The sequence below is a fragment of the Physeter macrocephalus genome, unplaced genomic scaffold, assembly GCF_002837175.3.
Source record: "Physeter macrocephalus isolate SW-GA unplaced genomic scaffold, ASM283717v5 random_151, whole genome shotgun sequence".
Classification (NCBI taxonomy): Eukaryota; Metazoa; Chordata; class Mammalia; order Artiodactyla; family Physeteridae; genus Physeter; species Physeter macrocephalus.
This window is the reverse complement of record NW_021145437.1, coordinates 44748-70203: the sequence shown is the minus strand read 5'-3', so window position 1 is coordinate 70203 and position 25456 is coordinate 44748. Positions and strand designations below refer to the sequence as shown.

Here is a 25456-nt window from a genome sequence, read left to right as displayed (position 1 = left end):
TGGCCCGGCCTCCAAACGCCCTCCCTGCTGCTCGTGGTCATTGGTCCTCAGCCAGTCCCATCCACGAATCTCCTCTGTTCTGAGACCCAGGCTGTTTGCTGGCTCCACTCCATCCCCTACTCTAATCCCTGGGGCAGCCAGTGCCCAGCCCTGGCCTCTCCTGCCCCTGGATGCTGGGCTTACTGTACTGTCCCCGGGCTGCTCCCCTCTCCCTCCCACATGCCTCCTCTCCTTTCCCGCTTTCGATTAAGTCAAGAGATGGGTGAGAGTGTCGCGTAGGAAGGGGGGAAATGGGGTGGTCACCCGGAGTGACCTGAGGAGTGTGGATCAGCTCTGGGTATGGGGATTATCCGAGTTTATTTGGGGGAAGTACTTAATCTGCTGGGTGGCTTAGCTCCTCACGGATTGGTGTTCAATGACTTCCTATCCTGGTGTTCCCTTGCATCATGGGGTTGATTTAGCTCTTCATTTATTCCTTCAAAAATCTTTATTGAGCATCTCCCAGGTACCAGGCATGTTTCGAGAAACTGGGGATGCAAAGTCAAGTGAGAGCTAGCACCTAGAATGTGGCTGGCCCAGCAGGGGCTGCTCTGAACCCCCGACATATATTAATTTAATCCTCACAACAATCTCATGAGGTACATACTATTATAACGTCCATTTCACAAATGGGAAAACAGGCACCGAGAGGGCAAGTAATTTGCCTGAGGTCACACAGCTAGTAAGTGGCAGAGTTGGGCTTGGAAACCAGGCAGTCTGGCTCCAGAGTCAGTGTACTTAACCACTGTGCAGAACTAGAGTAAATGAGAAAGTTTCTTGCCTGGGAGGCAAGGAGAAGGAAACTAGCAGTTATCAAACACTGATTGTGGGGACTTCCCTGGTGGCGCCGTGGTTAAGAATCTGCCTGCCAATGTAGGGGACACAGGTTTGCGCCCTGGTCCAGGAAGATCCCACATGCCGTGGAGCAACTAAGCCCATGCGTCACAGCTACTGAACCTGCGCTCTAGAGCCCGTGAGCCACAACTACTGAGCCCACGTGCCACAACTACTGAGCCCACGTGCCACAACTACTGAAGCCGGCGCACCTAGAGACCGTGCTCCACAACAAGAGAAGCCACTGCAATGAGAAGCGTGCGCACCGCAACGAAGAGTAGCCCCTGCTCGTCGCAACTAGAGAAAGCCCGCGCGCAGCAACAAAGACCCAACGCAGGCAAAAATAAATAAATAAATAAATTTATAAAAAAAACAAAAAGAAACATTGGTTGTCTGACCTTGTGTTGGGCATTTTAAAGAGATGATTTCCTTAAATCCTCTTGTCAAGCCTGTCAGGTCGGGGTTATAGCCATGTTACAGATGGAAGAACTGAGACTTGGAGAGGTGAAGTAACTTGTCCATGATTGTGCTGCCTGTGGGTCAGGGCCCCGTCTCCTGATGCAATTCTGCCCAGAAGTCACCTAGGTTGGGGGTGGAATGGCAGGATCCACACCCCTGAACCGAGAGAGAAAAACAGAGGAGTGTGTGATAAATGGACAAAATGAAATAAAAACTCAAAGCGGGGAGCAGCTGGGGGAGGCCTGAAGGTGCCGGCTGGTGAGGGAGTTTTCTTGGGAGCTGGGGCTTCACCAGCCCTCATTCCTTGGATGGGGCCTTACAGTGACAGGCAGGGTCACTTGGGCCCCGGGGCTGAAGTAGAGATGGTCCCTGATGGCTATCTTAGGCCCAGCCGCCTGGCTAGCCTGGCTAGCTGCTCCTATTTCTGTCTGCAGAACGCATCACTTTCATTCCGACATTGGCCTCCAGGCCTTTGCTGCACTGTATGCATCCCCTGTGCTCCCAGTACTCTTCCATCCAGGCCGTCACGGCCTTCCTTCTTGATCTGCTTTCTCCAAGAACCCTCCCCTGACTCCAACCCCTCCTGAGGATCCTGAGGCTCCTGACCTCTGGCCCACTCGCCCTGTCCTGGGCGTACGATGCCGTGGGCTGTGCTCATGTGCCCATCGCCCCCTCCGCTCCCTGACCAACCAGACTCCCCGAGACCCCAATTGCTTCTTGCTCCCCACCTCGTCAGTCTGGACTCTCTCATGTCTCCATGCTCTTCTCCTGTCCCCCCAACATTCTGTCCTATTCCTATTTGCCCTCTGAACCCCACTCAGACATCACCTCCTCCAGGAAGCCCTCTGTAACCTTCCCTTTGCCCCCTTGGGGTTGATTGCCCATCTAGACCACGCTGTCTCTGTTCTTGCATGGACTTCTATTTTTGCCTTGAGCACATCGTACTTCCCCCACCCCGCCCCGCTACATTGTGACTTCATAATGAATAGGTCTGCGTCTTACTTTTGTATCCTGGCCCAGAGCAAATGGTGGTTTAGACCAAGTGAAATATTGTAGTATGTGGTGAAGTACTTAGTCTCTCATTTCTGAGCTAAACATCACCCCCTCTGTGATGCTCCCCTGATTTTTCCAGGCTTGGACTGGAAGCACCTTGTTAACATTTGTTAACATGCCCGACTCCAATCGTTACCTGCAGTACCCAGCCCAGGGCCTGACACCTAAGGTGCTTCAGGGAATGTTAGCTGGTAAAAGAACATGGACCAAGTGAGCAATAGCTCCTCGAGGCCGGGGACGACCTTGGACATTCATCTTTGGACCCTGCATCTCCTTGGTGCCCACCACAGAGCCTTGAAAATGCCCAGGTCTCTGTAACACGTTTGGCGAATGTCTGCTGCAGTTGTTTGGATTCCAAGACATCCTGCGGCCAGAAAGGAAGGGGCAAGGAGAATTCCAAGTCCTAGACAAGCACATGTGATCCCGAGACTGGGGCATTGGGTGCGGGCTGGCCTTCCCTCAGAGCCTGCCCTCTGCCTCCGAGAATCACTGACACATCTGCCCAGCACCATCTCCCTCTGCATGGGGTTACTGGCCCAGCCCATGCCCTCTCTGGCCCGGCCCCTAGGGGAAGGTTAGACCTTGTTCTGGCCTACCCACGGCCCCCCACCTTCTATTACCCACCAGTGTGCCCACTGCCTTCCCAGGCAGCATCACGCCGGGCACTGGTAGGGAGATGAAGGGCCTAGGCCAGTCCCCTTGGAAGCACAAGCACCTCTGCTTGGCCCAGGTACCAGCCCTGCCCGATTTGCCCTCACTCTGTCCTCCCCATCCATCTTGCCTGCTTCTGAGGGATGCCCCCATTGCCTCCAAGTTCCCAGGGGCAGGTGGCCCTTCATTCCCAGCCCTCCCTTCTCCCTCCTCCGCACAGCCCAGCTGTCCCTTGGACCTTTCTGGTGGCTCCTCTCTCTCCCTACCTCTTCGGCCCCTCCAGGTCCCGGTCCCCCTTCCCTACCTCTGGCCTCCAGGTGCACTAGCCCCACTGCTGCATTTTTCGCTGCCACTCTGGGCGGCAGCAGCAGCGTGGTTAGCCTCTTGTTTCAACACGGCCCTGGCCCAGGCTGAGTTGGGGCGTCGTGGCTGGCACTGCCCCACCCTTTAAGGGGTTGAGAAGGTGAGCACTCCGGCGCTCGCCCCCTTGGCCCCCGCCCAGCATCAGGGACTGGGATGCCTATAGCTGGGGAGGTGCAGAAGCCCCGGCAGGAGGATGAGACCCGCTGCTTAGGAAATCCCGGGCGCCAGAGCTGGGTTACCAGGCGGAAGGTCCCGAGCCCCGGGGCGGAACGAGGTAGCTTTCTCTACCAGGGTGGCTGGATTGCAGGGGAGGGAAGGTTGGGCGGAAGGAGAAGGGGCATTTGTGAGGTGCAGACTGAGAAGAGGAACTAGGTCAGAGATGTGGGTGGGTGGGTGAGAGGGGAGGGGGCATCTGCCGCAGAGCTTCCTCCTGGCTCCAGAAGCATGTCCACACTTCCCTGCCTCTGCCCCTCTCCCCAGGTCCTGGGAGAATACTCCCCGGTATTCCCCCCTCCCCCATGCCCCCGCCCCAGGCGTTGCCACAAGGGTGGGGGTGGGGTGGGGTGGGGGGAGGCCAGCCTCAGCTGTCTGAAGGATGGAGGGGCTGGGGAAGTAGGGCTAGGTGCCCAGACGGCCGCGTGTGTGGGAGGGGATGTCCTCAGATGCCCTCCACCCGGCAGTCCCCGCTCTGACGTGTGGGTGCCCCCCCTCTCCCTGCCCGGATTAGTGGCAGCTTGGCCCGACTCTCCGGGGCTCCTTTCCCCGCCCCCGCCTGCTGCCCTCCCCTGGGCAGGGGGCTGCTCCGCCCGAAGGGCACTTGTGCTTGCCCAGGTAAGGGGCTCTGGGGACAGCGTGAGGGCAGCTGGCTCATGAGTGCTGCTGCGCGTGTCAGTGGGAACATGTGTATCAGTGTGTGTGTGTCAGTGCTCTTGAGGGGTCGTTACGGGGCCGGAGCGGACCCACGCGTGTCTGGGGGTGCTGGTCAGCTCGCCTCTGTCCACGGATCCGGCATTGTGTCCACACGTTGCGTGGCTTTCCTTCTGTTTGTGTCTTTGTGTGGCTCCTCAGATCTGCTCTGTCCTCAGGCACAGAACAGCCGGCTGTAAGGGCTCTGTGGGCCTGTGGCATGGGCTGTGGAGCAGGAAGGGGAATTGGGCGAGGGCGGAAAGGGGTTCCTTCCCCCGCCACCCCAATCCCCCCCACGACCCCCTGGGCGTTTTAGGAGCCTGTCCTGAGAGTCCTGGTCTAGCCCAGAGACAGTGATCTGACAAAGGAGACTTGGCAAAGGGGGTGGGGGGAGGTGTCTGTCCCACTTCCCCGGGGCTGTCCCCATCCCCTCGGGGCCTGGCTCCCACCCTGCCCTACCCAGCCTCTTCTAGGCCTCAAGCCGCAGGAATCTCCCCCTGGAATCTCCCCCAAGTTTTGGCTGCCAGAGGACACAGATGGGGGACTACAGGCACACCCCAGCCCTCCATCCACATCCTGGAGCCAGCCTGGGAGCGGGAGGCTGGGGCTTGGGGCTTGGGGCCGGACTGCAGTCTGGGTTAGACCCTCCAGGATCACTTCACCTGGCACACTCAGGTCCAGGCCACCCCTCAGGGGAGCTGGGGGAGGAAGGGAGTGTTAATAACTCAGTCACGTAAACAACACCTACCAGCCTGCCCTGCCACAGAACCGGCCTCTGGGGGAAGGCGAAGGGGCCAGGAGAATCTATGCCAACACGACCTAAGTCTTGCCTGGTGCCGACCCCTTCAGGCCTCCTCTCCTCAGGACCCCTCCTCTTCTCCTCAACTGGTGAAAGGATCCCGGCCTCCCCTCCAGTCTCTTGGGAGGAAGGCTCCCTCCAGGTCCTCATGGCTTCCTGCTCCAGGGATGGTAGTGTGACCTGGGACAAGGCTAGAGGCATCCAAGAACTCATCCCTTCGATGGAATGGGGGTGGGAGGGTGGTGCTCTCTGTCCCAGCCTGGGTGAAGGCAGGCCAAGGATGGCTTCCACAGGGAGGCAGGGAAGTCGCGGGGTGGGACATGGGTGCCTGAGGGGAAGGGAAGAGCCCGTTGGGCGTGTGGGTTTCTGTGTGTGTCTGAATCTGTCTGTGTGTGTTTGAATCTGTCTGTTTGTGTCTGTGCTCTGGAACCACCCTCGCAGAAGGGCCAGGATGCTTCCTCGGGTGGAGGGTGCCCTGCTTTCCCATTTCCTCTCCTCCTCTCTGCTCCCTCCCAGGAGCCAATCCCATGGGCTCCTCTCCAGTGCTGGGTCTGGAAACGCTAGGAGCACAGGACGGCGCAGACCCCCAGAACACGGGGCTGGAGCAGGTGGCAGAGCGCATCTGGTCCCACTTCCTCTCTGGACAATTGGTGAAACTGGGGCCCTTAGACCAGGAACAGACTAGAACCTAGACCCTTCTAGAACTGCTAAGGCAGGACACTGTGCCCTGGGAGGGGGCTTGCGTCCGGAACGGTGAAGAGCAGCTTGGCCAGATGAGGACCGGGCGGGGCAGACCTGGGCCAGCGAGTGTGCCCACGTGCCAGAGCTGGAGAGGATCAGGAGCCAGTGGTCCAGCAAGCACGGGGTGGCTGGCGTGGGTCAGAGCGCCCATCGCTGACCCGTGAGAACTCGACTGCCCCTGCCAGCTCTGGCACTGACCCCTCCCAGCAGCCCTGCCCTGGCACCCCTGGGGGCACCCCGCCCCATCGTCGCCTGGTCCGGCCCCTCCCGCCCTTTGCTCCAGTTCCCGGGCTTGGCACCTATAGTGGGGGTGCTGTCCGCCTGCCAGGCTCCGGGGCCGGGCCCACGGGAGGGTGGGGCGGCTGGGAATCTGGCACGCTGCCCCGGGGGAGCCTCTCTCGGCAGGCGCCCGGGTGCCGCAGGGGGGAGGGGGAACAAAGGGCTCATTCTCCCCGTGCGCAGCCGGTGGCATCGCCGGGGCGTTGGCGGAAGCCCCCGGGGCCCGGGAGGGGGCAGGCCCAGGCGGGGCCGCCGAATCTCGGGCTCCTGTTTCCCCGCAGGGTGCTGGAGGAGGAAACCGGCGGAGCAGCTTCCACACTCTCAGTTGCGCGTCTGGCGATGGCGATCAGAGGTCCTGCTGGGCTCTCCGCTGGGCACTCCCTCCATTAGCCGCGCCGCGCCGTGCCGTGCTGCGCCGTAGCTGGTGCCTCTCTCCCGGGTCACGGGATCGGCCTCCCTTCCAGGCACGACCCCCTCCCCCGGCCCTTCGGCCTTTCCCCCCACTCCGCCATCTCCGACCCGGGGCGCGCGTTCCCCCCGGCCCGGCTCCCTCTCTCCCTCCGGGGGCACCCGCTCCCTAGCCCCGGCCCGGCCCTCCCCGCAGCGCAGCACGGAGTCTCGGCGTCCCATGGCGCAACCCACGGCCTTGGCCCAGAAGCTGGTGCGGCCGATCCGCGCCGTGTGCCGCATCCTGCAGATCCCGGAGCCCGACCCCTCCAACCTGCGGCCCTAGAGCGCCCCCGCCGCCCCGGGGGAAAGAGAGAGCCAGCGCGCTGAGCAGAGAGCGGGAGAACGAACGAGTCTTTGCCCGCCGGCCGGGAGGCCCCGGAGCCAGCCCATGGGGAGAGGGCGCCCGGCGTCGGCCACAAAGACCGCCGCCGCCCGTGCCGCGCCCGGCGCGTGAAGCCCAGGTAAGGGCCGAGACGGGCGCCGGGCGCGCGCCTTCTGGGGTCGCCCATAGCAGGGCATTTCTGAGCCGAGCCCGCGCCGCACGCAGGGAATGAGCTCCCCTTGCTCCTCTGGGCTTGGCCACACCTCTGAAAGTTAGGATGCCCGACGGGGCTGGATCGCGTCGGAGCGGTGGCCCCAGAAAACCCGAGCGCCCTGTGTCACGGCTCCCTGGGCTCCCTCCCCTCCTTCCTGGGGCTTCCCCCAGTGGGCCGACGTGGCCTTGCTGGGAGAGCGCCGCGGCTCTGGTGCCACCTGTCATCCTGGTCCTTTGCACGCACGTTCAATTTTCCCTCCTTTGCCTCTCTCTGGGCCCCAGCCCGCTTTCCCCGCCTCCTTCCCTCCCCTCGGCCAGGCTGCAGTTACCAGCGTCCACCGGCCGCCCTAGTACTGCCGGCTGGACTGGGGCATCTTGACCCATCCCGGCTGAGGCCTCTAACTCCCCTCCCCTGTGCCGGCTCACTCCTTCCCTTGGGGGCAGTGTTGGAGATCCCAGCCCCCAGCAGTTGTCCTGGGCTCTGCCTCAGAAGCCAAGAAACTGTACAGCACCTGGAAGAGGCAGACTCGGGGCTGCCCAGGTGTAGGGAGAGATTCCAGCCAGCAGCCCTGCTCTCCCCGGTGACTCCAGCCTGCCCTGTCTGCACTTCCCACCCAAACAAGCCTCGGTGGGGCTGAGGGCTGGGGGTGGGGAAGCAGCACCCCCAGAACCACAGACTGCAGCGCAGGGAAGAGGCTTCTGAGACTGCCCATTTCCCAGCCCTGTTTTACACAAGGGCACCAGAGGAGTGATGTGACTTGCCCAAGGTCACACAGCAGGTGACTGGATCAGGGCCAGGATCCAACCTTCTAGTCTCCCAGTGCAGTGCCTTCCACGGAGCTCATCTTTTGCGTTCTTGCCCTCTGTCCTTCCCCATGGCTCATGACCAGTTCCAGGCTCGACGAGGCCAGGACTTGTCATCCTAGAATCGGCAGTCTGTACCGAGGGGCTCTGGCCCAGGTGGGCTGTCAAGTTCCAGGCATTCAGGGGAAGGGATGACCTCCCACACTGGAACATCCCACTCAGGCGGGTCCTTCGAGTCTCAGGTGGCAGGCAACGTGGAGCCCAGCTGTAGGTTGGCACTTGTCTTACTGGTTTGGGGTGCCTTGGTGCTGCCAGGGCGGTGCCCACTCTGTACCAGGCGGTAGGGTGCTTGAGGCATGTGCCTAAGCAACTCATGCCTTGGTGGTTATGCTCCAGGGACCCCCTCTGGGAGAGCCCCATGAGGGCAGGAGAGTGATGGAGAGTACGCCCCGCTTCCTGAAGGACAGCCCAGCCTGGGAGAAGACAGCCCCTGAGGATGGCATCGTGGGCCCAGAGCCGGATACCCCACCACAGGATGGACTGAGCCCGGCAGCACTGTGCCTGGGAGAGCCTGCTCCTTTCTGGAGGGGTGTCCTGAGTACCCCAGGCTCCTGGCTCCCCCCTGGCTTCCCCCAGAGCCCCAAGGACACCCTCCCATTGGTGGAGGGCAAAGGTCCCCGGAATGGGGAGAGGAAGGCTAGCTGGTCAGGCAGCAAGGAGGCGCTACGCTGGAAGGAGGCGATGCTTACCCATCCGCTGGCATTCTGTGGGTCAGCGTGCCTGCCTTACTACGGCCCACTGATTCCTGAGCATGATGGTGGCCCTCCCAAGAGTGACCCTGTGGCCTTCCGACCCTTGCACTGCCCCTTTCTTCTGGAGACCAAGATCCTTGAGCAAGCTCCCTTCTGGGTGCCCAGCTGCCTGCCTCCCTACCTAGTGTCCAGCCTGCCCCCAGAGCGTCCATGTGACTGGCCCCCGACCCCAAACCCCTGGGAGTACTCCGGAGTCCAGCCCAAAGTGCCCTCTGCCTTCAGCTTAGGCAGCAAGGTGAGTGTTGGAGCAGAGAGGGTACCTGGGGCTCATGCAGCGGGGCTCAGTGGCCCCTGAGCAACCCTGCTGGGGCCAAACCACTCTGCCCTTCCATTTTGATGAAAAGATAAGGTGGTACCCAGGCAGAGGAGGAGCCTGTCAGCTCAGACATAGTCAACCCCAAGCAATTCCTCTTCTGAGCAAACCCATTTCATTAGGCCTCATCTGCCTTTGGGCCATTTCAGGAACTGACCCATGCCTTGTCCACCCAGAACAAGAGCCTGGGAACTGGGGCCTCAGAATGTGTGGTCTTGTCCTGGGGGGAGGGGCAGACAAGGCCCTGTATCTGGGAGTGGGATGGGCAGGTGGCCCCATGGCCTGCACCTCTGGCACCTCCCCCACAAGTGACCCCCAGGGTCACCTCAGGGATGAGATGTAAAATATTTTAGATCCAGTGAGGTACAGGGCATCACACAACCTGAATAGATCCTGGAGGACCTTTGACTGTGCCAGGCATTAAGCCTTTAGTTCCTGGATTATGGGGAGGCCTGAGAAATCCTGGGGAAGGATCTGGGGTAGCCAGGGCTGTGGCGGAGGCAGTTAGGGGACCGGTGCCTATTAACCAGTATGTTCTTCAGTATTTTCACAACCCTGAAAGGCACACAGGCTCACACCTGCTTGTTGTCGGTTCTGCTCATCCTTTTAAACACTGGGAAGCAAAGTCAGCACGAGCTTAATCCCTTCTCCTCTCTTTAGGGTTTTTACCGCAAGGATCCAAGCATTCTCAGGCTGGCAAAGGAGCCGCTGGCAACTGTGGACCCTGGGTTGTTGGGCTCAGCGCCTGGTGGGCGTCTCCAGAGAACTGGGGAGGTGGAACGCCCTTCACTCCGCCAGAGAGTTGGAGAGACAGGAGTAGGCAGGCGTCAGAATCTTTGCCCCCTTGCCCTGGGGCATCCAGACACTGTTCCCCCGACCCCGTGGCCCACTTGTTCCCCAGGCCTGGTTCATACTCTTGGCAATGTCTGGGCTGTACCGGGAGGCGGGAGCCTTGGGTACCAGCTGGGGACGTCAGCCACATCAAGGTGCCCGTCTCTTGGGCCTCCTACCACCCAGGTGGGCCGTTGCTCCCCTCACCCACCAGCTAGAGATGGAGGTCTTGGCCCTTGTGGGAAGTGCCAGGAGGACCTGGAGGGGGGCACCAGCGGTCCGAGGGAATCCAGCGAGGAAGCAAACAAGGCCCCTGGTCCCAGGGCCTGCGCGCCCAGCCATCACACCAAGCTGAAGAAGACATGGCTCACGCGACACTCCGAACAGTTTGGGTGCCCAGACAGCTGCTCTGGGGAGGAGGAAAGCCCAGCGGCCCAGCTGCGGGCCCTCAAGAGGGCAAGCAGCCCCGAGGTCCAGGGAGCAGTGAGCAGCCCAGCCGCCAAGCGCCCGTCCGGCCCTTTCCCGGGCAGTGTGGGGCAGGGGGCCAGAGGTTGGCAGGAGCTGCTGGACTCATCGTTTGGGAACAAGGCAGAGGCAGAACAGCGTGATGACCACAGAGGTAAGGGGACAGGGGAGGGCCTGCAGGGGGCCCTACTCGGGAGGGTGCAGCCGGCACTGGGGCTTTGCAGAGAGGTGGGATCAGAAGTCCTTTATGAGTGGGTCACACCCAGCTGTCCAACTGCCCACCTGGATGGCGTAGCTCTCTGGGAGTCCTTAGCATGTACAGGCCAGACCCGTCCAGCATGTGGCTCCTATTTTCGTGTGCCTACTCCCGAGCCATGGCGTTTTGGTGACAGTGTAATGACAGGATTCAGAGTGTGGACTCCGGAGTCAGAATACCTGGCTCCTGACTTTGCCGATTGGTGCTATGTGACCTTGGGCTGGTTACTTCACCTCTCTGGGCATCAGTTTCTCCATCTATAAAATGGGGATAAAGACAGCACCTACCCCGTAAACAGTGCTGCAAAGATTAAACAATATCATTCACGTAAACGGCACTTAGCAAGCACTCAATGAACGCTTTTGTGATTACTTGTGCCACAAATCCCCCGTCGGGGGGATTACATCTCCTGAAGGACCCCTTGTCCTGCCTCAGGAACAAACAACTACTCTCTGGGCCAGCTGGATCATGGAAACTCAGTTTGGACTCTGCCAGTGTTAGGACTTGGGCACATCTTGGACCCCTCTGTCAAGCTCTGCCCTTCACGGAGGGTTCTGGCACTGCCGGCCCCAGCCTCGGTTCTTCGGGGTCATCTCGGTTTCTTGGCCTCCCAGACTGCTGGGCCTGGATCAGGACTCTTTCGCTGGTCTTGCACCCCTGCACCTGGCATGGGTCTGTCTGTGCTCTTCCAGGCCTCTGCCTGGGCTGGGAAGCTGTAGGCCCCTCCGACTTCTTGGGTTACTGCACCTGTGGCCTGTGTTGAAACTCTCCGGCCTTCTCACCTTCCATCGCCCTCCGTCCACGTCGGCGTTGTCTCTTCACACTGTCACACAGCCAGCGGTATCACTGAGGCTGAGGCAGAGCTAACCCAAGTCTACACCGACTGGATCCTGCGCCCCAGCTGCCCCAAACTTGGCCCGTCAGTCCATGTTAGGGCTCAGCCTTTTTGAAGTTTCCGGCTGCCTGGTTCCCTCGTTCCGAATCAGGCCTCATAGGCCCGGGCCTAGGGGCAGCGCTGGCTCTGTGTGGGGACGGGCTGGGTGCTAAGGCAGGGCCTGGGGTTCACAGAAGCCCAGGAAGCCCAGCCTCCTGACCAGAAACATTGTCTCCTCAGGACCCCGAGACATCAGGGCCAGCCTCCAGGACCCGGGGCTGCAGGATACACCTTGCGCGGCTCCCCCGGCAGGCATGACTCAGTGCCAGAGCTGTACCCAGGCAGCTGGTGAGGCGGGAGGGCCGGCCTGCCACTCCCAGCCAGTGCCCAGGTGAGCCTGTCACCCCTGGCTGCCCCCAGCCTCCTCCCAGTGGGGCTCCCTGCTCACCTTCCTCTGCCCTACCTCCAGATTGCCTCTGGGAGGGAAGCGGCGGCAGGAGGAAGACCCGGCAGCCAGCTCCGAGGGAGGAGGGTCTGGCCCCCCGGCAGCCAGCTCCGAGGGAGGAGGGTCCGGCCCAGAGGAGGCCGGGCTCAGCATGGGCCTCGCCAAGCACCTGCTAAGTGCTCTGGGAGACCGACTGTGCCGCGTGCTGCGCAGGGAGCGGGAGGTCTTGGCCTGGGCCCAGCTGGAAGGTGAGCAGGCCCCACCAGGCATTCAGGACCCCGGGACAGCCCGGTCCTGTGGTCAGTGCTTTCACAGGGAGCCTGGGACCTCCCTCCCCCAGCACTGCCTACCAACCAGCTGCCAACGCTGGAGAGCTCCTGCCCCACCGCGCCCTTATTCCCAGCTCAGGCTCTGAGTCAACTTGTATTCCAGTTTCTGGCCTGGATGGGGGGATGTTGGGAAGGTGTAAAACCTGGTCTGGCCCAACCCTCTAAGAGCTTTGGGCTTTCTGGGGAAATGAGACTGAATGCCAAGTGTCTGCAAGAGCACCGGGAGGGAGGCGGGGGTCGGACGGAGCTCCCTGCAGCTTTGCAAGGGAAGGAAGGCTTCCGGGATGGCGGGCTGTTGGGCCCTGGGAGGCTGGTAGGATTGGGGCCGAAGATAGAGATGGGAGGAGCTCGAGGCAACCAGCTAATCGCTCTGGCTCCAGGCTCTCCCTCCTGCATCCCTTCCACGGGGAATGACAAGACACTCCACACCGCATCACGGTCTGCCGGGCCCTCTTGGCTCACCTGAGCTTGTCTGCCCCCTCGGGCCTCGGCCCCCTTTGTTCCCTCTGTCTGGAACGCACTTCCCTTCCATTGCTACCTGGAGAATGAAAAGTTACTCATCGCTCAGGGCCGTTTGTGCAGCTGTCCCCACCCTCCTCCTTCCATCCCACTCATACTCTAGCACCCACCCCATGATGCCACGAGCATTACCACGTTTATGGGCCCATCTCCCCCCTTGTGATGGGAGTGCTGGGAGTGCAAGTGCCAGGTCCTGACCAGCCCTGAACCCCCAGCACCCAGCCCTGGATCGGACGAGTGTGTGTCAATGAGTATATGAACGTGTGCCCACTGGCAACTTCCCACCTACCAACAAGGGCTTGGTCTGAAACTCTGGGTGAGGGAAGGAGCAGCCTCCCAAGTTTTCCTCTTCTGAGATACAGAGGAATCCCCTGTGGAAACACCACTGTGTTGTGGGCTGGGGGGATAAAGGACTGTTTTGGGAGTCCTGTGGCTCAGGGAGCCCTGGGGCAGGCGCCGGGGAGGTGCAGCCTGCACTGGCCTGGGAGGGTGGGCTGCAGACGGACGGTGGGGCGAGTAGGTTCTTTACAGGGGCTGTTGAGTAACCAAGGGTGACTGTAAGGGAGCCCGTCTCCCTTCTGGGGCAGCCCCTCAGTGGAGGCCGCTCCTGTGTGTCCATCCCTTCCTGGAGGCCTCCCACATGAGCTCCTCAAAGGGGCCACTGACTTGAGGCCCCTCTGACCCTGTTCTCTCCTGTGGTCAGCAGGCCAGGGACCAGCCGGGACAGAGGACAACCCAGGCATTCCACGTTGCTGTAGCCGCTGCCACCATGGACTCTTCAACACCCACTGGCGATGCCCCTCCTGCAGCCACCGGCTGTGCGTGGCCTGTGGTCGCATGGCGGGCGCTTGGAGGACCAGGGAGAAAGAAGGTAGGAAAGGAGCTGGGGGCTTCGGAAGGGTTGCTCTAGAGTTCACGGCCAGGGTCTTCCCTGGCGGTCCAGTGGTTAAGACTGCACTTCCACTGCAGGGGGCACGGGTTCGATACCTGGTTGGGGAACTAAGATCCCGCATGCCACGTGACGTGGCAAAAAGAAAAATGTAATCCCCCCGACGGGGGATTTGTGGCTCAAGTAATCACAGAAGTGACTGTTCATTTCTTGGCTCTGGCTCCCTGAGAAAGTCTCCTTCCGCAGCCTCAGCTACCATTGCTCAATGCCCTTTAGAGCAGACCTCTTCCTCTCCCCAGATCAGAGGGCCATGCCCATATCCTTAAAGGAAGTCGAGCGCCTACTCTCCATCTCTCACTTTGTTCAGCTTGCACCTTTTTAAACCTTACAACACTGTGAAGTAGGTATTATTGCCTCCGTTTTCCAGATGAGAAAAACTCAGAGAGGTTAAGTGACTTGTGCAAGGTCACACAGCTCGTAAGCGTTGGGCCCAGGATTTAAAGGCAGGTCTTCTGATTCCAAGTACTGCTCTCTTCATGGTTCTCAGCTTTCTCTCCCTTGGCTCAATTCCGCCACCTCAACACTTGAAATTTCCCAGTGTTCCAGTAGACACGGCCAAAAAGAGTTCCAGGGTCAGAAACCTTTCGGAACACCATATTCTACATGATCGTCTTGCATCTTGCAACGCATTCAGCATATTAACGGCTCTGCGTTCTGCAAGCAAAGGATCCTATGTCACTAGGGAACTCAGGTTTCCCAGAAAGCCCATGTTTTGTAGATTCTCAAGGCCCCCGATTTAGATACCATGCTCTTGCTCTTCTTCCCTGACCTTAACCTGGGTTTATCTTGATTTCCTGACCTGCAGCTTCTCCTTTCCTACCCCCAACAGGCTGTCAGGAACAGTCCATGGAGAAGTGTACCCAGGAGGCTGGGCACAGTGCCTGTTCCCTGATGCTCACCCAGTTTGTCTCCAGCCAGGGTGAGCCCTCTTGGAGGGGTGGGGCGAACCGAGGGCAGGTCCTGGAGGAGACCAGCTTCCTGTTTGGATGTCCCTCAGCCCGATCCCACGCTCTCCTGGTTGATGAGGCCAAGCAGCATGGAAGCGGCCCTCTGTCTGCAGTCACTGGCAAATTCCATCTCCCCTCTCCCCCTCACAGCTTTGGCAGAATTGAGCACTGCAATGCACCAGGTCTGGGTCAAGTTTGACATCCGGGGGCACTGCCCCTGCCAAGCTGATGCCCGGGTGTGGACCCCTGGGGATGGGGGCCAGCAGGTAAGAAGCAGGGCACGGGACAGGGCACTGGCTGGTGCGCCCCAGGATTAGGTGGTGTGTCTGCAAACTCCTGACTTTGGCAGGGTTTGGTCCTTTTCTTTTGAGGGGAATGAAGAGGGACATGGAAGCTGGGTGAAATCAGGCTGCTTCTCTTCTTCCCCTGGGGATGAGGATCCATGGAGTGAGCTCTAGCCTCTGCCCCACCTCCCCCTGCCCCCCCGCCCCACTCAGCAGCAGTCCTCACTCTCTGTCTGCCTGGAGGTCCCACCCTCTTTGTGCTCGATCCAGCATCTTGCTAGACCTGCTGGGGTCCCGTCTTTCCACTCCCCAGGCTCCGGCTCCTACAGGCGGAGTGTCGGCCCACCTTCTCAGTATGCCCCGCACCTGACACAGAGCAGGTGTGTGTGTTCACAAAGTTTTTATGAAGTTCATGTTGTTATTATAAAAGTCATTTATTCAAGAGAGGGTTTATCAAATACCTTTTGTGTGCCAGGCACCGTACACATTCCCACTGTGGAAAATTTGGAAAATACAGACAAGAATAAGGAAGAAAACAGCAGTGGCTTACAATACCACCGTTACCATTTTGACATATTTCTTTCCAGTCATTTGCCTATATATTTATTCCAGCCTCTTTTGAGTATACTTTAGATCGTGCCGTATGCATAAGTCCATGGGCAACTTTTTTCCGCCTGACGTTGTATCGTATGACATTTCGCTCCTTGTAAACACGATTTTAGGACTTAACATTGAGTCCGCTGTTAATACTTGTGGGTTGAATTGGAATGAGATGCATTTGCCATTTTTAAATCTCTGGTTGGATGGGGGGGGGGCGGTGGCGGCTGGGTTTAACAGAAGGAGCCGACGGAGAAAACTCCCCCAACTCCACAACCTTCCTGCAACAGGGATACCAACAGGACCAAGGACATTAAAGAGGGTGAGCAGCCCCCTGTGCCTTGCTCAGACTGTGCGGGGGAGGCTGAGCCAGGCTGGAACCCCAGGAGAGATTGGAATGGTTTTGGCCAGTCCCCCAGACCCCCCGTCACCATCTCTCTTCTCAAGTCATTCCAAAGAAAATAAATCTAAATAAAATCTAGGACAAGCCTCCTGACCCCTCTCCAGCCAGACCCCTGTTCTGAGCCCCTCCTTTGGAGAGGTCCTAGACACGCTGGCAGGAAAGCTGGTGGGAGGCAAGTGCATCCAGACCAGAGTTGAGATAGGCAGTGCCAGTGAGGACGGAGCAGACTCCACCGGGAGAGGACGGAAGAGCACATGGGCAATGGAGCCTCTAGAGAAAGGTGAAGGCCCTCACCGCTCTCCTTCCTAACAGAGACCCCAGACTCCAGAGAGACACCGGCAGAGGACCGTGCTGGCCAAGGGCCCCTGCCTTGTCCCTCTCTCTGTGAACTACTGGCCTCCACTGCTGTCAAACTCTGCTTGGGGCACGAACGGATACACATGGCCTTCGCCCCTGTCACTCCAGCCCTGCCCAGCGTGAGCGAGGGCACGAAGGGAGGGCTGGGAGCCTGGGGCCGAAACTGGACTGGCCTTCCCTGCAGGGTCAGGCGGGTCCTGAGCACGGCTGCCTCTCCGCCCCTCCCTCCCCGCAGGACGACCGCATCACCAACATCCTGGACAGCATCATCGCGCAGGTAGTGGAACGGAAGATTCAGGAGAGAGCCCTGGGGCCGGGGCTGCGGGCCGGGCCGGGCCTGTGCAAAGGCCTGGGCCTGCCCCTCTCACCGGTGCGGCCCCGGCTGCCTCCCCCTGGGGCTTTGCTGTGGCTGCAGGAGCCCAGGCCTCCGCGAGGCTTCCACCTCTTCCAGGAGCACTGGAGGCAGGGCCAGGTGAGGCTCCCAGCTCTCACAGCCTCACCTACCCTCAGAGCCTTGATTCCGAGGCCCAGGCAGACCTGGTCCGTCACTCGGAGGGGACAACAGGGCCTGTCCCCACGCCGTTCTGGTGCCCCTACAACATGCCCTGGCCTGACCATGTTGGGTACCCCATCCATTCTCCCCGTGTCCCCCTTTCTTTCCCCACTACAGCCCGTGTTGGTGTCAGGGATTCAGGGGACATTGCAAGGCCACCTGTGGGGGACAGAAGCTCTAGGGGCGCTTGGAGGCCAGGTGCAGGAACTGACCCCCCTCAGACCTCCCCAGCCCGCAAGCCTTGGCAGCACAACGTTCTGGGAGGGATTCTCCCAGCCTGAGAGTGAGTATCCCTGATGTGGGGTAGAGGAGCTGGGAGCCCCTATGATGCTGGGGGGGCATCGAAGTCCCAGAGTGACCCTGGGGGCAGCTGGAAGCAGAGCCCAGTGCAGAAACTGGACTCTGTTGCTGCCATGGGAGCAGGGCCTCTGGGCCAAGGAGGTTCCTCCCTGGGCCAATGGCCTTTCTGTCTCTTCCCCTAGTTCGCCCAAAGTCAGATGAGGGCTCGGTCTTCCTGTTGCACAGAGCTCTGGGGGACGAGGACACCAGCAGGTGTGTGGTGCCATAGGGCTGGCTGGCCGGGCCTCCCTGCCTCTCCTCCTTGGCCCTGTGATGTTCAGTGCTCTGTGCCTGCCTCGGGAACTTACTCTAGCTTTGGGGGCTTTGACGGGGTGTCCGGTGCCTGGATTGAGCCTGCTGGGCTTGACACCCCCCCCCACACACACACAGGGTAGAGAGCCTGGCTGCCAGCCTGCCGCTCCCGGAGTACTGTGCCCGCCGTGGGAAACTCAACCTGGCCTCCTACCTCCCTTGGGGCTCTGTCCTGCGTCCACTGGAGCCCCAGCTGTGGGCGGCCTATGGTGAGTGTGCCCTCCATTCCTGCCCAGTCCCTACCCACTTCCTGTCATCTCCGAGAACACGTGCGTCGGTGCCGAGGTCCTGGGGCCCATTCCCAAGTGTCCTTTCTCTACCTCCATACAGGTGTGAGCCCACAGTGTGGGCACCTGGGGACCAAGAACCTCTGTGTGGAGGTGACCGACCTGGTCAGTGTCCTGGTACGCGCTGAAGCCCCACTGCCTGCCTGGCACCGGACACAGAAAGGTGCGTCCTTGGCCGGAAGCAAGGGTCGGCGCAAGCTGCAGATGCGAGGTGCTGTCTCTGCTGGCCCTGGGCCCTCCTGAGCCGTCTTTCTCCCCCAGATTTCCTCTCAGCCCTGGACGGGGAGGGCCTCTGGTCTCCGGGCAGCCAGGTCAGCGCCGTGTGGCACGTGTTCCGGGCACAGGACGCCCAGCGCATCCGCCGCTTTCTCCAGATGGTGAGGAGGGAGCCGGGAGCTCTCCCCTTCCCCTTCCAGCCCCAGAAGCTCCCCCTCTGTGTGTGTGCCCTGTGTGCTCGCTCCCTTGCCTCAGGTGAGCTGGACTCCACTGGTGCAGAGAAGGCAGACTGGGCCCTCCCGAGAGGTGTGCGGTGGGGCGCACAGAAAGTGGGGGACCTGGTGATGAAATGAAGCAAGAGCTGCCACAGGCTGGGCCCTGTGCTCAGGGCCTTGGGTACACTATCTCTGTTAATTGCCGCGACCACCCCGTGCGGTAGGTACTGCTGCTTTCCCATTTTGCAGGTGAGAACACTGAGGCTGAGTGGTAAAGCTGGGACCCGAGCTAGTGGCTGTTCCCAGCCCGGGTCGCTACACTGTGCTCCCCCTGGGGGCAGGCAGCCTCCCCGCTGCAGGCTCCAGGTGGGGCTGGCCGAGGGGCAACAGGAAGCTCACCTGAGAATCCGTCCCACTGCTCCCCTCTCAGAAATCTGCACCTTATGAGGAGGTGCCCTTTGAGGTGCTAAGCAAGGAAGGGCTAAGGGGGGGGCAGCGTGGTAGGTGGAGAGAGACACGGGGCCAGGAGAGGGGGCAGCGAAGGAGAAGAGGAGGGGGTGAGCAGGAGGTGGGCGAGGCCCCGTGGTTCCAAAGTCCAGCTGAGCCCTGACAGTCCTGGGGAAAGGACGCCCACCAAGTGTCACCCCTGCTCAGGCACGTGCACACACACGGACGTGCAGGTGTCAACGTGGCCGTCCACTGCCACCTTCCTGCCCACCGGAGATGCACACACACACGGATGGACTCACGCAGGTGCTAGAACACGCAGAGGGGAGCAGACAGCAGTACGCCTTCATACATAGATTGCCTTGTCTGATCTGGGTGTGGCCGGCTGTGGGCCGTCCCGCATAGCCAGACCCCATAATTCACCGGGAAGGTCTGAGGGGCATGTTCTCACTGGGTGGCCTGGGAAACACTGCTCTAGTTCCAGGTTGGACTTCCTTGGCACCTGCTTGGGGTTACCCTAGGGTCCAACCTGACTCACCATCCTCCCCTCTTCCCATGGCCTGGTCTCGGAGGCCTGAGCCCTAAGCCCAGGAGTAACTGCTGAAGTTCTAGCTGAAGGGCTGGTTGGAGCTGGTGGGCAGCTGAAGCACGATGCTGGGCTCACCTCTGCGGGTGCTCCTCGGGCCCTGGCCTCCACGTGTTCCCATCTACCCAAGGAGCTCCCCTCTCTGGTTGGGCTGGTGAAGGCCCCCAAAGCTGTGCCTGCTTCAGAGGCCTCAGCCTGGACAGGCAAGCCGGTCGGTCCATCCACTGGGGAGTCAGAACTTCCGTGTGGCTGTGCCTTTTCTGGATCTGGGATCTTAGAAGAATCTGACGAATGCTTTGGATTGTCTCCTCAGGGACATACAGCTACCTGCTCAGCTACAGTTTAGCACACAGTTCAGGATCTTCACAGGACTCCACAATTAAGAGCTCCTGGTGGTGACAGTTTATGAGTTGAGGTTATGCAGGACGTCTTCCTGGGTTTTGGAGAAAGGGGTACCTTTGAAGGAGGGAGCAGAGGGCCCAGGGCCAGGGCCACTCTAGAGGCTACTCAAGGCATCTAGCCCTGGAAAAAGCGGGGATTTAGACCCCCAGCCTCAGAGCCCTTAATCCTTTCCTCTCAGCTGCTTCCAGCCAAACCTCTATTCTGCCAACCTGAGCGACCCCAGCCCTTCACCATCCTGCTCCTTTCTCTCCCACCCCTATGTCCTTCCCCTGCCCTTCAAGACTTGACACCTGCAGCTCTTTCCTGTGCCTCTGGCCTTAGGGCAACCCATGCCCCATCTTCCTGCAGCCCCGCCCTAGCCTCCCGCCTTGCTCATTCCTCCTTTTCTTTGAGGTGTGCCCGGCCGGGGCGGGAAACTTGGAGCCCGGCACCCCCGGCAGCTGCTACCTGGACGCAGGGCTGCGGCGGCGCCTGCGGGAGGAGTGGGGTGTGAGCTGCTGGACTCTGCTGCAGGCCCCCGGAGAGGCTGTGCTGGTGCCCGCGGGGGCTCCCCACCAGGTGCTTCCCTGGCGCGTGCAGGCAGGGGCCCTGCAGAGAGCTCAGAGTATCGGAAGCATTCCCCAGCCTGTTCTACCCTCGTCCCAATCAGTTCCCCTGTGGAGCTAGGCAGGGCGGGAAGTCACGCCTCCACCGCAGGGAAGAGGAGAAGCCTAGTGGTCTTGAAGTCATCAAGCCAACCGGGCTTTTTGTCCTTGGGTGTCCGCTCTGTTTGTGCCGTGTCTGGCATCCCCTTGGCCGGGTTTTGGCCACGCCCTTTGGGTGTGGCTAGGGCTAGATCCAGGGCCTCTGCTCTCTGAGGGCTGGGTGGGGGTCATTTGGGGAAGCTGACTTCAGGAACCAGTGGGGCAGGGTGCGTCATCCTGGGTCCCCACTGAGCCTCCTGCCCGCCCCCTCCCTGCCACAGGTGCAGGGGCTGGTCAGCACAGTGAGTGTCACTCAGCACTTCCTGTCCCCCGAGACCTCTGCCCTCTCTGCTCAGCTCTGCCACCAGGGGCCCAGCCTGCCCGCTGACTGCCGCCTGCTTTATGCCCAGGTGAGTGTGACGCTGGCCGGGGGCCTGGGTGTGCTGCCCAATTCCCCCCACAGCACAGCTGCGCCCAGGGAGGGTGTTCTCGGCAGGGAGAGCCCGGGGCGTGACTGTAAACTCCTTGTCCTCTCCTTTTCTCCTAGATGGACTGGGCTGTGTTCCAAGCAGTGAAGTTGGCTGTGGGAACATTGCAAGAGGCTAAATAGGGGGATCCCGGGTGTCTGGGGTAGGGGTTGGGGGCAGGCAGACCAGTGCTCAGCCCAGGCACAGCTTCAGCAGAGAATGGCACCGGGGAACTTGGGGACTTCCGCTCAATCCCGCAAGCAGCACTCTGGACACAAGCAGGGCACCCCGTTCCCTGCCCCTGACCTGGGCCCTAAGGCCGACAACCACAGTGCCACTGAAGCTCGCACCTGCCCTTTGCAGGCTGGCACTTGCTCCGCCCCGAGCTCCCCTCCATGGTACCAGAGGGTACCATGGTCTCACTGGGGGTGTGACCGTCTCCCTCCAACCCCTGCCCGCCAACCCAGGAGACGAAGAGCCCTTCCTTGGGGGACCTCGGAAATCATTCTGGCTTAAGCAACACCTGCTGCTGCTGCTTCATCTCCTGCTGTCTCACCTGTGCCCGAGCTCTGCTTTTACCACCCACATCCTCCCGGGCTCCCGGGAGGCCTTTTGCACTGCAGGCGTGCTGGACAAGGGCCACCGACATCCTGCCCTCTTGCCAGAGAGCTGTGAAGTGTGGGGAGGGGGCAGCATCAGGCCACTACCCAGGCTTGGCTGGAGGGGTGGCTACGGGCGAGGCCCCATCCCTGCACCCTCCTCTCGCCTCCTTCCTTCTTGATTTCCATTAAAGGCTGTTGTTTTGTGAATGCTGCAGTGTGGTTGGCCCTGCTCCTGCAGGCCACATGGACTGGGGAGGGAGGGGCCACATGGAAATGGAGCAGGGTGGGAGGGGGCTGAGGCTGTGGTGACGGGGACCTCAAATACCCCTGCCTGTTCTTCTTAGGGTGGGGGGCAGGGTCCCTTCCTCCCACATAGGAGCAGGTGGAGCCGTCCAAGGGGGCTGCCCTTGAGGATACTCCTGACAGCGACAGCGGGCAAGGCAGAGGTCTGGGCCACAGCAGCAAGGCCATCTCCCTGTGTGGCACCAGAGATTCTGGAACCCTCACTCTCCCCACGAACTCCAGGCTACCCCATCTCTCCTGTCTGACCTGACCTGGAGCTCCGGGAGTCTGGCCCGGGAGAGCCCCTGCCCAGCCTTCTGCCCTCGGTGCCCATGGCCAGCCCCATGCCCACTGGCCGGTTGCCTGAGACAGCTGACAGCCCCTCCCTCCCCCCCGGGACCCTCTGGTGTGGCTCCACCCACTCCCCTGCCCTTGTACATCTCACCACAACATCCTCCAACTCATGTTACAGTTGTTCCTGCAGTGGTTCAGGGAATTTTTTTTATGAAATAAATTATTTTTATTATAATTTAATATACTTTAAGAACATTTAGAAAATAAGAAAAAGAAACCTGTAGACCCACCTCCACTCACCTCCAATCCAACCCCTATTAGTCTTTTGGTGTATTTCTTTTAGTCTTTTCTCCAGGGATCTGTTTTACACATGGTTGGATTGGGGTGCTTTGTACTGGGTTTCCTTTTTAAAAAAAATTTCTTTATTTTATTTATTTATTTTTGGCTGTGTTGGGTCTTGGTTGCTGCACGTGGGCTTTCTCTAGTTGCGGAGAGCGGGGGCTACTCTTTGTTGCGGTGTGCGGGCTTTTCATCGCGGTGGCTTCTCTTGTTGCGGAGCGTGGGCTCTAGGCGCACGAGCTTCAGTAGTTGTGGAGCACGGGCTTAGTTGCTCCGCGGTATGTGGGATCTTCCCAGAACAGGGCTCGAACCCATGTCTCCTGCACTGGCAGGCGGATTCTTAACCACTGCGCCACCAGGGAAGCCATGCTGGGTTTCCTTCTGTAAAAATGTATTGTGATCATTTCCTGGGTTGCTATCTAACCTTTATTTTAAATGGCTGCATATATTCCCTTAAGTGGCTTGGCAGTGATTTCCATAATCATCTCTCATTTTTTAAAAAGTTAGGTTTCTTCATTGTTTGCAAAGCTAGGTTATTTTCATTTTTTCCACGGGATAGGAAAAAAAGCAAAAAGAAAAAATTAAGGAACTACTGCACTTTCTGTGCCAGGGATCTCATTGAATCCCTTATCACAACTTTGGGGTCGATATTCCTTATTTCCATTTTACAGAAGAGGAAACAGGCAGGCCGGGGTTAAGGTCACACAGCAATTTTAGTGGCAGAATTGGGACTTGAACCAAGTTTCCTGACTTAAGCTGCCTCATTTACATTACAGTCTTCGTGTTTAATGGATTTTGCAGATGGGCTTGCTGTCCCCTCTGTCCTCCTCCTTCCGGTACATGCACTTCAGAGCTGATCACGTTCCAAGTGGCACGGAGTGACCCATCCTTACCTACACTTCACATTGTATAGCCGTGTCCTGAGGTCACCCCAGAACCCCAAACACGGGGTCCTTCCTGTGGGAAGATGGCGATGGCCCGGGACAGGCCCTCTCTCCCCTCCAGACCTCTTTGAGGCCTCCCCTTTCATTGCAGGTCATAGCACCCTTGAAGGCATATTGGGTCTGGCTCCTAGCAAACAGCAGGTGGACCAAATGTTTCAGAACTCGACCTGGGAATGAAACCAGTCCAGGTGGGGACTGACCCTGAGACAGCTTGGGGCACTTGGTGGCCCTCTTCCTCAAGGGGGTTCTGCAGGCCACCCCTCAGTCCAGCCCTGCACTTTGGGCCTCTGCTTCGCCCTGTATCCCACCGTCCACCTGGGCCAGCCCCGTGCACCGGCCCAGATATCACAGAGGCACGGCCTCAGAGCTGGAAGTGACCTCAGCGTGTGTATATCCAACACTGCCTTATTTTTTTCTTATCAAGTACATTTTTTAGACTTTTTTATTTTTGGCCGTGCCACATGGCTTGCAGGATCTTAGTTCCCTGACCAGGGATTGAATCCGGGCCCTAGCCAGTGAGAGCACCGGGTCTTAATCACTGGATCGCTAGGGAAGTCCTATTTTTTTTTTTTTAGACTTTTAATTTTGAAATGATTTGAGGTTTCCAGTTGAGTCACAAAGATACTACAGAGAGTTCCCGGTTACCCTTCATCCGTGACATCTTACAGAGCTGTGGCACAGTGATCGAAACGTAAGAAATTGTTATTAACACTACCATTAGCTAAACAACAGACCAGTTTTCTGTTTTAGGATCCACCCATCCACCTTACAGATGGCCTAGAGGGTAGATGTGGCTTCCGCAAGGTCACCCAGCAAGCTAGTGGCAGGGCACAGGCTGAAGCCAGACCTCCTCCTCCCTGTACTCTGGGCTACTGTCCTCCTCACCCTTCCTGCTTTGTCCAGGGCCAGGGCTGCTGCTCCCTAAATGACTTTAGCCTCACAGACACCCTTGCCCCACCCTGCCTGCCCGACCTGTTTCCCGGGTTGTCTGTACTGCCTTCCTGTTCACACGCACGTGTGTCCACAGGCCCTCAAATGGCTGGCTCAGGCCTGGCTCCCGTGGGTGCTGGGAGCACTGCACCGCGGGGCCGACCAGTTCAGCCACTTCTGTCCACTGTGCTGCTCAGCCACCCACACTCGCCAGTGCTCTGCCCTCTGTGGGAATGGAGGATGCAGAGCAAACCTGGTGGAGACCTACCTTTGTTTCAGGTTCTGGAAGTTTCTATCTCAGCCCCCTCCCTCCCTCGGCTTTTCCAGTTCTGCCTTGGGGTCTCTCCTGACTCAGTCTGGTGTGTGCTCTGTCTCCCAACACCTTGAGAAAGTCTACTTTCTGTTGTCCCCCTCAGCATCTTCCAAACCCTGGGTACACCCCCTCAAGGGCCCTCTGCCCGTGGGGCCCTTCACAGTTTACAACTGGTTTTCAAGTTTCTCATGTGCTCTTCATCACAGGGGTGATTAGGTCCACTTAACAGGAGAGGAGCGCTTTTCCCAGTGATAATGGGGAGAGTGGAGACACAGTCTGCTGCAGCCTTTGCTCTTCTGGTCAGTTAGGACGTCTGGTATTTATCTTAGGCTGCCTCTGAGACTCTCAGAGCCCTGCCCAGACATGACCTCACTCTCTCTCAAATCATCCCTGGGAGGCAGAAAGGAGTCTGGGACTAAAACTGTCCCCACTTCCCAGATGGGAAAATCAAGGTCTAAACACACACACGCACACGCACGCACGCACGCACGCACGCATGTATGTGCAGCAAACACATCGACAAGTTGCTCTGCAGTCCTGGGGGCCTGACTTCAGCCCTGTGAGTTCAGTTGTTTGGGACGTGACAGGTCTTGGATAGGGGTAGGGGCAGCAGCGTTCACCAAGTGCCTCAAAAGATTGCGGGTCCCCCGGGGATACTCCACAGCCTAATCCAGCACCCTGCCTCCAGGGACCTTGCAGTAAGTTCAGTATGTGACAAGGGCCTAAGGAGGCTGATCTGGTGTGGCTGGAATTCCCGAGAGTAAGGTCTAGTTCACGGTGGCCCTGTAGGCACATTTCATGAAAATGAGCCTTTGTGTGGTAGCAACAAGTGCTGTGGCCAGGAGGGCCCAGCCTGGAGGGTTGGTGGGCTGCCTGGTGGTGGTGACCCTCGCCAGACAGCCCACAGAGCTCCTCTCATGATGTCTCACCTTCCAGACAGCCCTGGGAAGG

At 59.5% G+C, this 25456-nt stretch overlaps 2 protein-coding genes across 4 annotated transcripts; both read left to right on the top strand.

Annotated features, from left to right (window-relative positions):
* Window positions 1-3548: 3548 nt before the first annotated feature.
* Window positions 3549-6857, top strand: HRURF (HR upstream open reading frame). 2 transcript variants are annotated; one of them, XM_055082505.1, is made up of 2 exons: window positions 3549-3673; window positions 6406-6857. In XM_055082505.1, the coding sequence occupies exon 2, from the start codon at window positions 6753-6755 to the stop codon at window positions 6855-6857; it is 105 nt and encodes a 34-aa protein (XP_054938480.1). In that variant the 5' UTR covers window positions 3549-3673; window positions 6406-6752. The 2 variants fall into 2 exon arrangements, with proteins under 2 accessions (XP_054938480.1, XP_054938481.1); XM_055082506.1 differs by lacking the exon at window positions 3549-3673 and adding an exon at window positions 4143-4230.
* Window positions 6858-6914: 57 nt separating this feature from the next.
* HR (HR lysine demethylase and nuclear receptor corepressor) lies at window positions 6915-22739 on the top strand. Of its 2 annotated transcripts, none has more exons than XM_007126292.4 (19): window positions 6915-7035; window positions 8310-8960; window positions 9699-10488; window positions 11705-11855; window positions 11934-12157; window positions 13464-13628; window positions 14536-14625; window positions 14804-14919; window positions 15775-15856; window positions 16250-16413; window positions 16530-16766; window positions 16965-17130; window positions 17330-17399; window positions 17577-17707; window positions 17829-17948; window positions 18047-18162; window positions 20045-20209; window positions 20616-20744; window positions 20882-22738. In XM_007126292.4, the coding sequence occupies exons 2-19, from the start codon at window positions 8349-8351 to the stop codon at window positions 20942-20944; spliced, it is 3591 nt and encodes a 1196-aa protein (XP_007126354.1). In that variant the 5' UTR covers window positions 6915-7035; window positions 8310-8348; the 3' UTR covers window positions 20945-22738. The 2 variants fall into 2 exon arrangements, with proteins under 2 accessions (XP_007126354.1, XP_054938479.1); XM_055082504.1 differs by lacking the exon at window positions 6915-7035 and adding an exon at window positions 8060-8180 and having other exon boundaries at window positions 13461-13628; window positions 20882-22739.
* Window positions 22740-25456: the final 2717 nt, after the last annotated feature.

What these genes read in the sequence shown, in the direction of transcription:
- HRURF (XM_055082505.1), top strand. Translation starts at nt 6,753, where the DNA reads ATGGCGCAACCCACGGCCTTGGCCCAGAAGCTGGTGCGGCCGATCCGC.
- HR (XM_055082504.1), top strand. Translation starts at nt 8,349, where the DNA reads ATGGAGAGTACGCCCCGCTTCCTGAAGGACAGCCCAGCCTGGGAGAAG. An exon ending in CTGGGGATGGGGGCCAGCAG is followed by an intron (nt 14,920 to 15,774) that starts GTAAGAAGCAGG and finishes TGGGTTTAACAG; the next exon opens with AAGGAGCCGACGGAGAAAAC. An exon ending in CCGCGGGGGCTCCCCACCAG is followed by an intron (nt 20,210 to 20,615) that starts GTGCTTCCCTGG and finishes TCCCTGCCACAG; the next exon opens with GTGCAGGGGCTGGTCAGCAC.